Below are 14831 nucleotides of genomic sequence, written 5' to 3'. Positions count from 1 at the left end.
GTACATCATCCCCCTCTCTGTCATCCCTTTATACACATCCCTTTATAGTACATCATCCCCCTTCATCCCCCTCTCTGTCATCCCTTTATAGTACATCATCCCCCTCTCTGTCATCCCTTTATAGTACATCATCCCCCTCTCTGTCATCCCTTTATAGTACATCATCCCCCTCTCTGTCATCCCTTTATAGTACATCATCCCCCTCTCTGTCATCCCTTTATAGTACATCATCCCCCTCTCTGTCATCCCTTTATATTACTTCATCCCCCTCTCTGTCATCCCTTTATACACATCCATTTATAGTACATCATCCCCCTTCATCCCCCTCTCTGTCATCCCTTTTATAGTACATCATCCCCCTCTCTGTCATCACTTTATACACATCCCTTTATAGTACATCATCCCCCTTCATCCCCCTCTCTGTCATCCCTTTATAGTACATCATCCCCCTCTCTGTCATCCCTTTATAGTACATCATCCCCCTCTCTGTCATCCCTTTATAGTACATCATCCCCCTCTCTGTCATCCCTTTATAGTACATCATCCCCCTCTCTGTCATCCCTTTATATTACTTCATCCCCCTCTCTGTCATCCCTTTATTCACATCCCTTTATATTACATCATCCCCCTCTCTGTCATCCCTTTATACACATCCCTTTATAGTACATCATCCCCCTTCATCCCCCTCTCTGTCATCCCTTTATATTACTTCATCCCCCTCTCTGTCATCCCTTTATTCACATCCCTTTATATTACATCATCCCCCTCTCTGTCATCCCTTTATACACATCCCTTTATAGTACATCATCCCCCTTCATCCCCCTCTCTGTCATCCCTTTATTGTACATCATCCCCCTCTCTGTCATCCCTTTATACACATCCCTTTATAGTACATCATCCCCCTTCATCCCCCTCTCTGTCATCCCTTTTATAGTACATCATCCCCCTCTCTGTCATCACTTTATACACATCCCTTTATAGTACATCATCCCCCTTCATCCCCCTCTCTGTCATCCCTTTATAGTACATCATCCCCCTCTCTGTCATCACTTTATACACATCCCTTTATAGTACATCATCCCCCTCTCTGTCATCCCTTTATACACATCCCTTTATAGCACATCATCCCCCTCTCTGTCATCCCTTTATACACATCCCTTTATAGTACATCATCCCCCTTCATCCCCCTCTCTGTCATCCCTTTATATTACATCATCCCCCTCTCTGTCATCACTTTATACACATCCCTTTTATAGTACATCATCCCCCTTCATCCCCCTCTCTGTCATCCCTTTTATAGTACATTATCCCCCTCTCTGTCATCCTTTTATAGTACATCATCCCCCTCTCTGTCATCCCTTTATATTACATCATCCCCCTCTCTGTCATCCCTTTATATTACATCATCCCCCTCTCTGTCATCCCTTTGTACACATCCCTTTTATAGTACATCATCCCCCTTCATCATCCCTCTCTGTCATCCCTTTATACACATCCATTTATATTACATCATCCCCCTCTCTGTCATCCCTTTATACACATCCATTTATAGTACATCATCCCCCTTCACCCCCCTCTCTGTCATCCCTGTTATATTACATCATCCCCCCTCTCTGTCATCCCTTTATACACATCCCTTTTATAGTACATCATCCCTCGCTGTCATCCCTTTATAGTACATCATCCCTCTCTGTCATCCCTTTATACACACCCCTTTTATAGTACATCATCCCCCTCTCTGTCATCCCTTTGTACACATCCCTTTTATAGTACATCATCCCCCACTCTGTCATCCCTTTGTACACATCCCTTTATAGTACGTCATGTTATGGACAGTGTCTCTGCAGGGGTACGCTGTGTGTGAGGGGACAGTGTCTCTGCAGGGGTATGCTGTGTGTGAGGGGACAGTGTCTCTGCAGGGGTATGCTGTGTGTGAGGGGACAGTGTCTCTGCAGGGGTATGCTGTGTGTGAGGGGACAGTGTCTCTGCAGGGGTATGCTGTGTGTGAGGGGACAGTGTCTCTGCAGGGGTATGCTGTGTGTGAGGGGACAGTGTCTCTGCAGGGGTATGCTGTGTGTGAGGGGACAGTGTCTCTGCAGGGGTATGCTGTGTGTGAGGGGACCGTGTCTCTGCAGGGGTATGCTGTGTGTGAGGGGACCGTGTCTCTGCAGGGGTATGCTGTGTGTGAGGGGACAGTGTCTCTGCAGGGGTATGCTGTGTGTGAGGGGACAGTGTCTCTGTAGGGGTATGCTGTGTGTGAGGGGACAGTGTCTCTGCAGGGGTATGCTGTGTGTGAGGGGACAGTGTCTCTGCAGGGGTATGCTGTGTGTGAGGGGACAGTGTCTCTGCAGGGGTATGCTGTGTGTGAGGGGACAGTGTCTCTGCAGGGGTATGCTGTGTGTGAGGGGACCGTGTCTCTGCAGGGGTATGCTGTGTGTGAGGGGACAGTGTCTCTGCAGGGGTATGCTGTGTGTGAGGGGACAGTGTCTCTGCAGGGGTATGCTGTGTGTGAGGGGACAGTGTCTCTGCAGGGGTATGCTGTGTGTGAGGGGACCGTGTCTCTGCAGGGGTATGCTGTGTGTGAGGGGACAGTGTCTCTGCAGGGGTATGCTGTGTGTGAGGGGACAGTGTCTCTGCAGGGGTATGCTGTGTGTGAGGGGACAGTGTCTCTGCAGGGGTATGCTGTGTGTGAGGGGACAGTGTCTCTGCAGGGGTATGCTGTGTGTGAGGGGACCGTGTCTCTGCAGGGGTATGCTGTGTGTGAGGGGACAGTGTCTCTGCAGGGGTATGCTGTGTGTGAGGGGACAGTGTCTCTGCAGGGGTATGCTGTGTGTGAGGGGACAGTGTCTCTGCAGGGGTATGCTGTGTGTGAGGGAACCGTGTCTCTGCAGGGGTATGCTGTGTGTGAGGGGACAGTGTCTCTGCAGGGGTATGCTGTGTGTGAGGGGACAGTGTCTCTGCAGGGGTATGCTGTGTGTGAGGGGACCGTGTCTCTGCAGGGGTATGCTGTGTGTGAGGGGGCAGGGTCTCTGCAGGGGTATGCTGTGTGTGAGGGGACAGTGTCTCTGCAGGGGTATGCTGTGTGTGAGGGGACCGTGTCTCTGCAGGGGTATGCTGTGTGTGAGGGGACAGTGTCTCTGCAGGGGTATGCTGTGTGTGAGGGGACAGCCTTGGGAGACCTTCCCTATTTTAGACATGCCTCTCACCATGACTCCTACCCCCCATAGTCACTCCCCAGCTCTGGTACCCCAGCCTTCCAGCCCAACCCAGCCCCAACTCTTGTCCCCCAGCCCAACCCAGCTCCAACTCTGGTCCCCCAGCCCAGCCCAACCCAGCTCCAACTCTGGTCCCCCAGCCCAACCCAGCTCCAACTCTGGTCCCCCAGCCCAACCCAGCCCAAACTCTGGTCCCCCAGCCCAACCCTGCCCCATCTCTTGTCCCCCAGCCCAACCCAGCCCCAACTCTGGTCCCCCAGCCCAACCCAGCCCCAACTCTGGTCCCCCAGCCCAACCCAGCTCCATCTCTTGTCCCCCAGCCCAACCCTGCCCCATCTTTTGTCCCCCAGCCCAACCCAGCCCCAACTCTGGTCCCCCAGCCCAACCCAGCTCCATCTCTTGTCCCCCAGCCCAACCCAGCCCCAACTCTGGTCCCCCAGCCCAACCCAGCCCCAACTCTGGTCCCCCAGCCCAACCCAGCCCCAACTCTGGTTCCACAGCCCAACACAGCCCCAACTCTGGTCCCCCAGCCCAACCCAGCCCCAACTCTGGTCCCCCAGCCCAACCCAGCCCCAACTCTGGTCCCCCAGCCCAGCCCAGCCCCAACTCTTGTCCCCCAGCCCAACCCAGCCCCAACTCTTGTCCCCCAGCCCAACCCAGCCCCAACTCTGGTCCCCCAGCCCAACCCAGCTCCAACTCTGGTCCCCCAGCCCAACCCAGCCCCAACTCTGGTCCCCTAGCCCAGCCCAGCCCCAACTCTGGTCCCCCAGCCCAACCCAGCCCCAACTCTGGTCCCACAGCCCAACCCAGCCCCAACTCTGGTCCCCCAGCCCAACCCAGCCCCAACTCTGGTCCCCCAGCCCAACCCAGCCCCAACTCTGGTCCCCCAGCCCAGCCCCAACTCTTGTCCCCCAGCCCAACCCAGCCCCAACTCTTGTCCCCCAGCCCAACCCAGCCCCAACTCTGGTCCCACAGTCTGCTGTCCTGTCAGTCTGCTGTCCTGTCAGTCTGCTGTCCTATAGTTGTCATGTCTACACTATGTCCAGGGCGTTACAGTATGTCCAGGGCGTTACAGTATGTCCAGGGCGTTACAGTATGTCCAGGGCGTTACATTATGTCCAGGGCGTTACGGTATGTCCAGGGCGTTACGGTATGTCCAGGGCGTTACGGTATGTCCAGGGCGTTACATTATGTCCAGGGCGTTACAGTATGTCCAGGGCGTTGTCCAGGGCGTTACAGTATGTCCAGGGCGTTACGGTATGTCCAAGGCGTTACGGTATGTCCAGGGCGTTACAGTATGTCCAGGGCGTTACAGTATGTCCAGGGCGTTACAGTATGTCCAGGGCGTTGTCCAGGGCGTTACGGTATGTCCAAGGCGTTACGTTATGTCCAGGGCGTTACAGTATGTCCAGGGCGTTACGGTATGTCCAGGGCGTTACAGTATGTCCAGGGCGTTACGGTATGTCCAAGGCGTTACGGTATGTCCAGGGCGTTGTCCAGGGCGTTACAGTATTTCCAGGGCGTTACAGTATGTCCAGGGCGTTACACTATGTCCAGGGCGTTGTCCAGGGCGTTACAGTATTTCCAGGGCGTTACAGTATGTCCAGGGCGTTACACTATGTCCAGGGCGTTGTCCAGGGCGTTACAGTATGTCCAGGGCGTTACAGTATGTCCAGGGCGTTACGGTATGTCCAGGGCGTTACGGTATGTCCAGGGCGTTACACTATGTCCAGGGCGTTACAGTATGTCCAGGGCGTTACGGTATGTCCAGGGCGTTACGGTATGTCCAGGGTGTTACGGTATGTCCAGGGCGTTACGGTATGTCCAGGGCGTTACGGTATGTCCAGGGCGTTACGGTATGTCCAGGGCGTTACGGTATGTCCAGGGCGTTACAGTATGTCCAGGGCGTTACGGTATGTCCAGGGCGTTACGGTATGTCCAGGGCGTTACATTATGTCCAGGGCGTTACACTATGTCCAGGGCGTTACAGTATGTCCAGGGCGTTACGGTATGTCCAGGGCGTTACATTATGTCCAGGGCGTTACACTATGTCCAGGGCGTTACAGTATGTCCAGGGCGTTACGGTATGTCCAGGGCGTTACGGTATGTCCAGGGCGTTACACTATGTCCAGGGCGTTGTCCAGGGCGTTACAGTATGTCCAGGGCGTTACAGTATGTCCAGGGCGTTACATTATGTCCAGGGCGTTACGGTATGTCCAGGGCGTTACAGTATGTCCAGGGCGTTACTGTATGTCCAGGGCGTTACAGTATGTCCAGGGCGTTGTCCAGGGTGTTACGGTATGTCCAGGGTGTTGTCCAGGGCGTTACGGTATGTCCAGGGCGTTACGGTATGTCCAGGGCGTTGTCCAGGGCGTTACGGTATGTCCAGGGCGTTACGGTATGTCCAGGGCGTTACGGTATGTCCAGGGCGTTACGGTATGTCCAGGGCGTTGTCCAAGGCGTTACGGTATGTCCAGGGCGTTACAGTATGTCCAGGGCGTTACAGTATGTCCAGGGCGTTACAGTATGTCCAGGGCGTTACAGTATGTCCAGGGTGTTACGGTATGTCCAGGGCGTTACAGTATGTCCAGGGCGTTACGGTATGTCCAGGGCGTTACACTATGTCCAGGGCGTTGTCCAGGGCGTTACAGTATGTCCAGGGTGTTACGGTATGTCCAGGGCGTTACAGTATGTCCAGGGTGTTACAGTATGTCCAGGGCGTTGTCCAGGGCGTTACATTATGTCCAGGGTGTTACGGTATGTCCAGGGCGTTGTCCAGGGCGTTACATTATGTCCAGGGCGTTACAGTATGTCCAGGGCGTTGTCCAGGGTGTTACAGTATGTCCAGGGCGTTGTCCAGGGCGTTACAGTATGTCCAGGGTGTTACGGTATGTCCAGGGCGTTACAGTATGTCCAGGGTGTTACGGTATGTCCAGGGCGTTACACTATGTCCAGGGCGTTACACTATGTCCAGGGCGTTACGGTATGTCCAGGGTGTTACGGTATGTCCAGGGCGTTACAGTATGTCCAGGGCGTTACACTATGTCCAGGGCGTTACAGTATGTCCAGGGCGTTACGGTATGTCCAGGGCGTTACGGTATGTCCAGGGCGTTACACTATGTCCAGGGCGTTACACTATGTCCAGGGCGTTACGGTATGTCCAGGGCGTTACGGTATGTCCAGGGCGTTACATTATGTCCAGGGCGTTACATTATGTCCAGGGCGTTACACTATGTCCAGGGCGTTACACTATGTCCAGGGCGTTACGGTATGTCCAGGGCGTTACGGTATGTCCAGGGCGTTACGGTATGTCCAGGGCGTTACACTATGTCCAGGGCGTTACGGTATGTCCGGGGCGTTACGGTATGTCCAGGGCGTTACACTATGTCCAGGGCGTTACACTATGTCCAGGGCGTTACAGTATGTCCAGGGCGTTACGGTATGTCCAGGGCGTTACGGTATGTCCAGGGCGTTACACTATGTCCAGGGCGTTACACTATGTCCAGGGCGTTACGGTATGTCCAGGGCGTTACGGTATGTCCAGGGCGTTACATTATGTCCAGGGCGTTACATTATGTCCAGGGCGTTACACTATGTCCAGGGCGTTACACTATGTCCAGGGCGTTACGGTATGTCCAGGGCGTTACGGTATGTCCAGGGCGTTACACTATGTCCAGGGCGTTACATTATGTCCAGGGCGTTACGGTATGTCCGGGGCGTTACGGTATGTCCAGGGCGTTACACTATGTCCAGGGCGTTACACTATGTCCAGGGCGTTACGGTATGTCCAGGGCGTTACGGTATGTCCAGGGCGTTACGGTATGTCCAGGGCGTTACAGTATGTCCAGGGCGTTACAGTATGTCCAGGGCGTTACAGTATGTCCAGGGCGTTACGGTATGTCCAGGGCGTTACACTATGTCCAGGGCGTTGTCCAGGGCGTTACAGTATGTCCAGGGCGTTGTCCAGGGCGTTACAGTATGTCCAGGGCGTTACACTATGTCCAGGGCGTTACAGTATGTCCAGGGCGTTACACTATGTCCAGGGCGTTACACTATGTCCAGGGCGTTGTCCAGGGCGTTACAGTATGTCCAGGGCGTTGTCCAGGGCGTTACATTATGTCCAGGGCGTTACGCTATGTCCAGGGCGTTACACTATGTCCAGGGCGTTACGGTATGTCCAGGGCGTTACAGTATGTCCAGGGCGTTACACTATGTCCAGGGCGTTACGGTATGTCCAGGGCGTTACAGTATGTCCAGGGCGTTACAGTATGTCCAGGGCGTTACGGTATGTCCAGGGCGTTACAGTATGTCCAGGGCGTTACGGTATGTCCAGGGCGTTACACTATGTCCAGGGCGTTACGGTATGTCCAGGGCGTTACACTATGTCCAGGGCGTTACGGTATGTCCAGGGCGTTACAGTATGTCCAGGGCGTTGTCCAGGGCGTTACGGTATGTCCAGGGCGTTACACTATGTCCAGGGCGTTACAGTATGTCCAGGGCGTTACGGTATGTCCAGGGCGTTACGGTATGTCCAGGGCGTTACATTATGTCCAGGGCGTTACATTATGTCCAGGGCGTTACATTATGTCCAGGGCGTTACATTATGTCCAGGGCGTTACATTATGTCCAGGGCGTTACATTATGTCCAGGGCGTTACGGTATGTCCAGGGCGTTACATTATGTCCAGGGCGTTACGGTATGTCCAGGGCGTTGTCCAGGGCGTTACATTATGTCCAGGGCGTTACATTATGTCCAGGGCGTTACACTATGTCCAGGGCGTTGTCCAGGGCGTTACATTATGTCCAGGGCGTTACATTATGTCCAGGGCGTTGTCCAGGGCGTTACATTATGTCCAGGGCGTTACACTATGTCCAGGGCGTTGTCCAGGGCGTTACATTATGTCCAGGGCGTTACATTATGTCCAGGGCGTTACGGTATGTCCAGGGCGTTACAGTATGTCCAGGGCGTTACGGTATGTCCAGGGCGTTACAGTATGTCCAGGGCGTTACAGTATGTCCAGGGCGTTACAGTATGTCCAGGGCGTTACAGTATGTCCAGGGCGTTACAGTATGTCCAGGGCGTTGTGTCTCAGTAAATGTCTTTATCCGAAGCCCATCGTACGGGGTGGTCAGGCAGACAGATTGGATTCGTCTTGTGGGTAGGATGCACTGGGCTTCTATTTCCATTCTCCCCGTTTCTAACTTCACTCCTGGCTCATACCCTTTATCTGTTTATCTGTTTATCTGTGCCAGCCAGTCGCCAGAGCGAGAGGTCATGTTTCCACTGAATGTAAATGTGTTATTGTAGTGGTGTTGGTGTGTTGAGCGTGAGGACAGAGAGAGGACACAGAGAGAGAGGAGACAGCGAGAGAGAGAGAGAGAGAGAGAGAGAGAGAGAGAGAGAGAGAGAGAGAGAGAGGACAGAGAGAGAGGACAGAGAGAGAGAGGACACTGAGTGAGAGGGAGGACAGAGAGAGAGAGAACAGAGAGAGAGGACAGAGAGAGAGAGAGGACACTGAGTGAGAGGGAGGACAGAGAGAGAGAGAACAGAGAGAGAGAGGACAGAGAGAGAGAGAGGACACTTAGTGAGAGAGAGGACAGAGAGAGAGAGAGGACACTGAGTGAGAGGGAGGACAGAGAGAGAGAGAACAGAGAGAGAGAGAGGACACTGAGTGAGAGGGAGGACAGAGAGAGAGAGAACATAGAGAGAGAGGACAGAGAGAGAGAGAGGACACTGAGTGAGAGAGAGGACAGACAGAGAGAGAGAGAGGACACTGAGTGAGAGGGAGGACAGAGAGAGAGAGGACAGAGAGAGAGAGGACAGAGAGAGAGAGGACACTGAGTGAGAGGGAGGACAGAGAGAGAGAGGACAGAGAGAGAGAGAGGACACTGAGTGAGAGGGAGGACAGAGAGAGAGAGAGAGAACAGAGAGAGAGAGGACAGAGAGAGAGAGAGGACACTGAGTGAGAGAGAGGACAGAGAGAGAGAGAGGACACTGAGTGAGAGGGAGGACAGAGAGAGAGAGGACAGAGAGAGAGAGGACAGAGAGAGAGAGAGGACACTGAGTGAGAGGGAGGACAGAGAGAGGGAGGACAGAGAGAGAGAGGACAGAGAGAGAGAGAGGACACTGAGTGAGAGGGAGGACAGAGAGAGAGAGAACAGAGAGAGAGAGGACAGAGAGAGAGAGGACAGAGAGAGAGAGAGGACACTGAGTGAGAGGGAGGACAGAGAGAGAGAGGACAGAGAGAGAGAGGACAGAGAGAGAGGACACCGAGCGAGAGGGAGGATACTGAGCTAGAGGGAGGATACTGAGCGAGAGGGAGGATACTGAGCGAGAGGGATGACACTGAGCGAGAGGGAGGACACTGAGGGAGAGGGAGGACACTGAGGGAGAGGGAGGACACTGAGGGAGAGGGAGGACACTGAGCGAGAGGGAGGACACTGAGGGAGAGGGAGGCTACTGAGGGAGAGGGAGGACACTGAGTGAATCTCTTTATCTGTCTGGGAGCTACATCTCTGTCCTTCTCTCTGTGTTTCTGAGGGATTTTGCAGCTTTTGTTGAGATGTTTCTTTGTCGATAACCTGTGTGGAAACATTTTTATCTTCGCTCCATTATGTTGCTGTTTGTGGTCTAATGTGAAGGTTTTTCCTGTCCTCTCTCTCTCTCTCTCTCTCTCTCTCTCTCTCTCTCTCTCTCTCTACAGGGCTCTGGGCCTGCACATTCGTGGTGTGGAGGAGAACAGTCGTTCTAAGCGAGAGGGGATCTTCCAGGACGACGAGTGCATTGTTAAAATCAATGATACAGAGTTAATGGACAAATCCTTTACCCAGTAAGTAGCTCCGCTCTCTGATTCCAAAGGCAGGGGCCTTTGTGTGGCCCCCCTTTGTGTGCCCCCCTTTGTGTGGCCCCCTTTGTGGCCCCCTGTTGTTGAGCTGGGTTTATGGTGTTCTTATCCCCCTTAGCACACACCTCTCTCCCTTTCTCAACACTGCCTGGCTTGTGTCATAGCTGTTATCAGATGCAGTTTCTCTTGTTTAAGGCATCAAGTGGCTGCGGCCCCCCTTTTGTAGCCCCCCTCCCCATGTTTCCATTGATCATCCTTGAGATGTTTCTACAACTTGATTGGAGTCCACCTGTGGTAAATTCAATTGATTGGACATGATTTTGGACAGGTACACATCTGTCTATATAAGGTCCCACAGTTGACAGCTCATGTCAGAGTAAAAACCAAGCCATGAGGTCGAAGGAAATGGCCGTAGAGCTCTGATACAGGATTTTGTCAAGGCACAGATCTGGGGAAAATAATTCTGCAGCATTGACGGTCCCCAACAACACAGCGGACTCCATCATTCTTAAATGAAAGAAGTTTGGAACCACCAAGACTCTTCCTATAGCTGCCGCCCGGCCAAACTGAGCAATCAGGGGAGAAGGGCCCGATGGTCACTCTGACAGAGCTCTAGAGTTCCTCTGTAGAGATGGGAGAACCTTCCAGAAGGACAAACATCTCTGCAGCACTCCACCAATCAGGGCTTTATGGTAGAGTGGCCAGACGAAAGCCACTCCTCAGGAAAAGGTACATGACAGCCCGCTTGGAGTTTGCCGAAAGGCACCTAAAGACTCTTAGACCATGAGAAACAAGACTCTCTGGTTTGATGAAACCAAGATTGAACTCTTTGGCCTGAATGCCAAGCGTCACGTCTGGAGGAAACCTGGCACCAGGACTCCTGAGTGGCGCAGTAGTCTAAGACACTGCATCTCAGGACAAGAGGCGTCGCTACAGTCCCTGGTTTGAATCCAGGCTGTATCACATCCGGCCGTGATTGGGAGTCCCAGAGGGCGGCGCACAATTAGCCCAGTGTCATCTGGGTTTGGCCGGTGTAGACCGTAATTGTAAATAAGAATTTGTTCTTAACTGATTTGCCTTGTTAAATGAAGGTTAAATGAAATAAATAAATAAAAATCCCTCTGATAAAGCATGGTGGTGGCAGCATCATGCTGTGGGGATGTTTTTCAGCTGTACAGACTGGGAGACTAGTCAGGATCGAGGCAAAGATGAACAGAGTAAAGTACAGAGAGGTCCTTGATGAAAAACCTGCTCCAAAGCGCTCAGGACCTCAGACTGGGGCGAATGTTCACCTTCCAACAGGACAACGACCCTAAGCACACAGCCAAGACAACACAGGAGCGGCTTCGGGACAAGTCTCTGAATGTTCTTGAGTGGCCCAGCCAGAGCCCGGACTTGAACCCGACCGAAGAGACCTGAAAATAGCTGTGCAGCGATGCTTCCCGTCCAACCTGACAGAGCTTGAGAGGATCTGCAGAGAAGAATGGGAGAAACTCCCCAAATACAGGTGTGCCAAGCTTGTAGCGTCATACCCAAGAAGACTCAATGCTGTAATCGCTGCCAAAGGTGTTTCAACAAAGTACTGAGTAAAGGGTCTGAATACGTCATATAAATTTGCAAAAGAAATTGTAAAAAAGAAAGAAAAAAGTTTGCTTTCAAATCAAATCAAATGTATTGATAAAGCCCTTCTTACATCAGCTGATATCTTAAAGTGCTGTACAGAAACCCAGCCTAAAACCCCAAAACAGCAAGCAATGCAGGTGTAGAAGCACGGTGGCTAGGAAAAACTCCCTAGAAAGGCCAGAACCTAGAAAGAAACCTAGAGAGGAACCTTTGTCATTATGGGGTATTGTGTGTAGATTGATGTGGGAGGGGGGGGGGGGGGGGGGGAAACTATTTAATCCATTTTAGAATAAGGCTGTAACGTAACAAAATGTGGAAAAAGTCAAGGGGTCTGAATACTTTCTGATTACACTGTACAAACATACTTTTAATAGTAGAAATGTGTTTTTCTCTCGTTACGTCAGTCACTGATAGTCACTCATTTAGCCCATACCAGCAAAACTATTTTTGATGAGTCATTTAGTCTCGCCGGCTACGTGAAAGTATTACTAATTGTGTTCGTCACTTTGACAGAGATGTCCTGTTCACCGAATGCCATAGGGACATCTAAGAGAGTTCTGCATATAAGAGCTGAACCTTAACTTGGTCTATACATTCGTTCATATCATTGTATCCAGATCTCCCATTGACTTCAATACAAGAGTAATGCAGGAAGTCTGGAGTAATGCAGGAAGTCTGGAGTAATGCAGGAAGTCTTAGTAATGCAGGAAGTCTGAGTAATGCAGGAAGTCTGGAGTAATGCAGGAAGTCTGAGTAATGGTCTGAGTAATGCAGGAAGTCTGAGTAATGCAGGAAGTCGTGAGTAATGCAGGAAGTCTGAGTAATGCAGGAAGTCTGAGTAATGCAGGAAGTCTGAGTAATGAATGTCTTGAGTAATGCAGGAAGTCTTAGTAATGCAGGAAGTCTGGAGTAATGCAGGAAGTCTGAGTAATGGTCTGAGTAATGCAGGAAGTCTGAGTAATGCAGGAAGTCGTGAGTAATGCAGGAAGTCTGAGTAATGCAGGAAGTCTGAGTAATGCAGGAAGTCTGAGTAATGCAGGAAGTCTGAGTAATGCAGGAAGTTGTGAGTAATGCAGGAAGTCTGAGTAATGCAGGAAGTCTGAGTAATGCAGGAAGTCTGAGTAATGCAGGAAGTCTGAGTAATGAATGTCTTGAGTAATGCAGGAAGTCTTGAGTAATGCAGGAAGTCTTGAGTAATGCAGGAAGTCTTGAGTAATGCAGGAAGTCTTGAGTAATGCAGGAAGTCTTGAGTAATGCAGGAAGTCTTGAGTAATGCAGGAAGTCTTGAGTAATGCAGGAAGTCTTGAGTAATGCAGGAAGTCTGAGTAATGCAGGAAGTCTTGAGTAATGCAGGAAGTCTGAGTAATGCAGGAAGTCTGAGTAATGCAGGACGTTTTGAGTAATGCAGGAAGTCGTGAGTAATGCAGGAAGTCGTGAGTAATGCAGGAAGTCTGAGTAATGCAGGAAGTCTGAGTAATGCAGGAAGTCGTGAGTAATGCAGGACGTCTTGAGTAATGCAGGACGTCTTGAGTAATGCAGGACGTCTTGAGTAATGCAGGACGTCTTGAGTAATGCAGGACGTCTTGAGTAATGCAGGACGTCTTGAGTAATGCAGGACGTCTTGAGTAATGCAGGACGTCTTGAGTAATGCAGGACGTCTTGAGTAATGCAGGACGTCTTGAGTAATGCAGGACGTCGTGAGTAATGCAGGACGTCGTGAGTAATGCAGGACGTCGTGAGTAATGCAGGACGTCGTGAGTAATGCAGGACGTCGTGAGTAATGCAGGACGTCGTGAGTAATGCAGGACGTCGTGAGTAATGCAGGACGTCGTGAGTAATGCAGGACGTCGTGAGTAATGCAGGACGTCGTGAGTAATGCAGGAAGTCTTGAGTAATGCAGGACGTCGTGAGTAATGCAGGACATCTTGAGTAATGCAGGAAGTCTGAGTAATGGTCTGAGTAATGCAGGAAGTCTTGAGTAATGCAGGAAGTATGAGTAATGGTCTGAGTAATGCAGGACGTCGTGAGTAATGCAGGACGTATTGAGTAATGCAGGAAGTCTGAGTAATGGTCTGAGTAATGCAGGACGTCGTGAGTAATGCAGGAAGTCTGAGTAATGCAGGAAGTCTGAGTAATGCAGGAAGTCTGAGTAATGCAGGAAGTCTGAGTAATGCAGGAAGTCTTGAGTAATGCAGGAAGTCTGAGTAATGGTCTGAGTAATGCAGGAAGTCTGAGTAATGCAGGAAGTCTGAGTAATGGTCTGAATAATGCAGTAAGTCTGAGTAATGCAGGAAGTCTGAGTAATGCAGGCAGTCTGAGTAATGCAGGCAGTCTGAGTAATGCAGGAAGTCTGAGTAATGGTCTGAGTAATGGTCTGAGTAATGCAGGAAGTCTGAGTAATGCAGGAAGTCTTGAGTAATGCAGGAAGTCTGAGTAATGCAGGAAGTCTGAGTAATGCAGGAAGTCTTGAGTAATGCAGGAAGTCTGAGTAATGGTCTGAGTAATGCAGGAAGTCTGAGTAATGCAGGAAGTCTTGAGTAATGCAGGAAGTCTGAGTAATGGTCTGAGTAATGCAGGAAGTCTGAGTAATGCAGGAAGTCTTGAGTAATGCAGGAAGTCGTGAGTAATGCAGGCAGTCTGAGTAATGGTCTGAGTAATGCAGGCAGTCTGAGTAATGCAGGAAGTCTGAGTAATGGTCTGAGTAATGCAGGAAGTCTTGAGTAATGCAGGAAGTTTTGAGTAATGCAGGAAGTATTGAGTAATGCAGGAAGTCTGAGTATTGGTCTGAGTAATGCAGGAAGTCTTGAGTAATGCAGGAAGTCTTGAGTAATGCAGGAAGTCTTGAGTAATGCAGGAAGTCTTGAGTAATGCAGGAAGTCTTGAGTAATGCAGGAAGTCTTGAGTAATGCAGGAAGTCTTGAGTAATGCAGGAAGTCTTGAGTAATGCAGGAAGTCTTGAGTAATGCAGGAATTCTTGAGTAATGCATGAAGTCTGAGTAATGCAGGAAGTCTTGAGTAATGCAGGAAGTCTGAGTAATGCAGGAAGTCTTGAGAAATGCAGGAAGTCTTGAGTAATGCAGGATGTCTGAGTAATGCAGGAAGTCTGAGTAATGGTCTGAATAATGCAGGAAGTCTTGAGTAATGCAGGA

General features: G+C 51.1%; 1 protein-coding gene across 2 annotated transcripts in view; it reads left to right on the top strand.

Annotated features, from left to right (window-relative positions):
* The window catches only part of LOC129820880 (partitioning defective 3 homolog B-like), a 543694-nt gene that overhangs the window by 225965 nt on the left and 302898 nt on the right, over positions 1–14831 (top strand). For both annotated transcript variants that reach the window (XM_055877951.1, XM_055877952.1), the window contains exon 7: positions 9919–10044. In XM_055877951.1, coding sequence (XP_055733926.1) covers positions 9919–10044 — 126 coding nt within the window. The remainder of the gene's footprint in view (positions 1–9918; positions 10045–14831) is intronic.

Source organism: Salvelinus fontinalis, chromosome 23 (assembly GCF_029448725.1).
Source record: "Salvelinus fontinalis isolate EN_2023a chromosome 23, ASM2944872v1, whole genome shotgun sequence".
Lineage (NCBI taxonomy): Eukaryota > Metazoa > Chordata > Actinopteri > Salmoniformes > Salmonidae > Salvelinus > Salvelinus fontinalis.
Note: the sequence above shows the minus strand (reverse complement) of the source record. Positions and strands in the feature narration are given on the sequence as shown.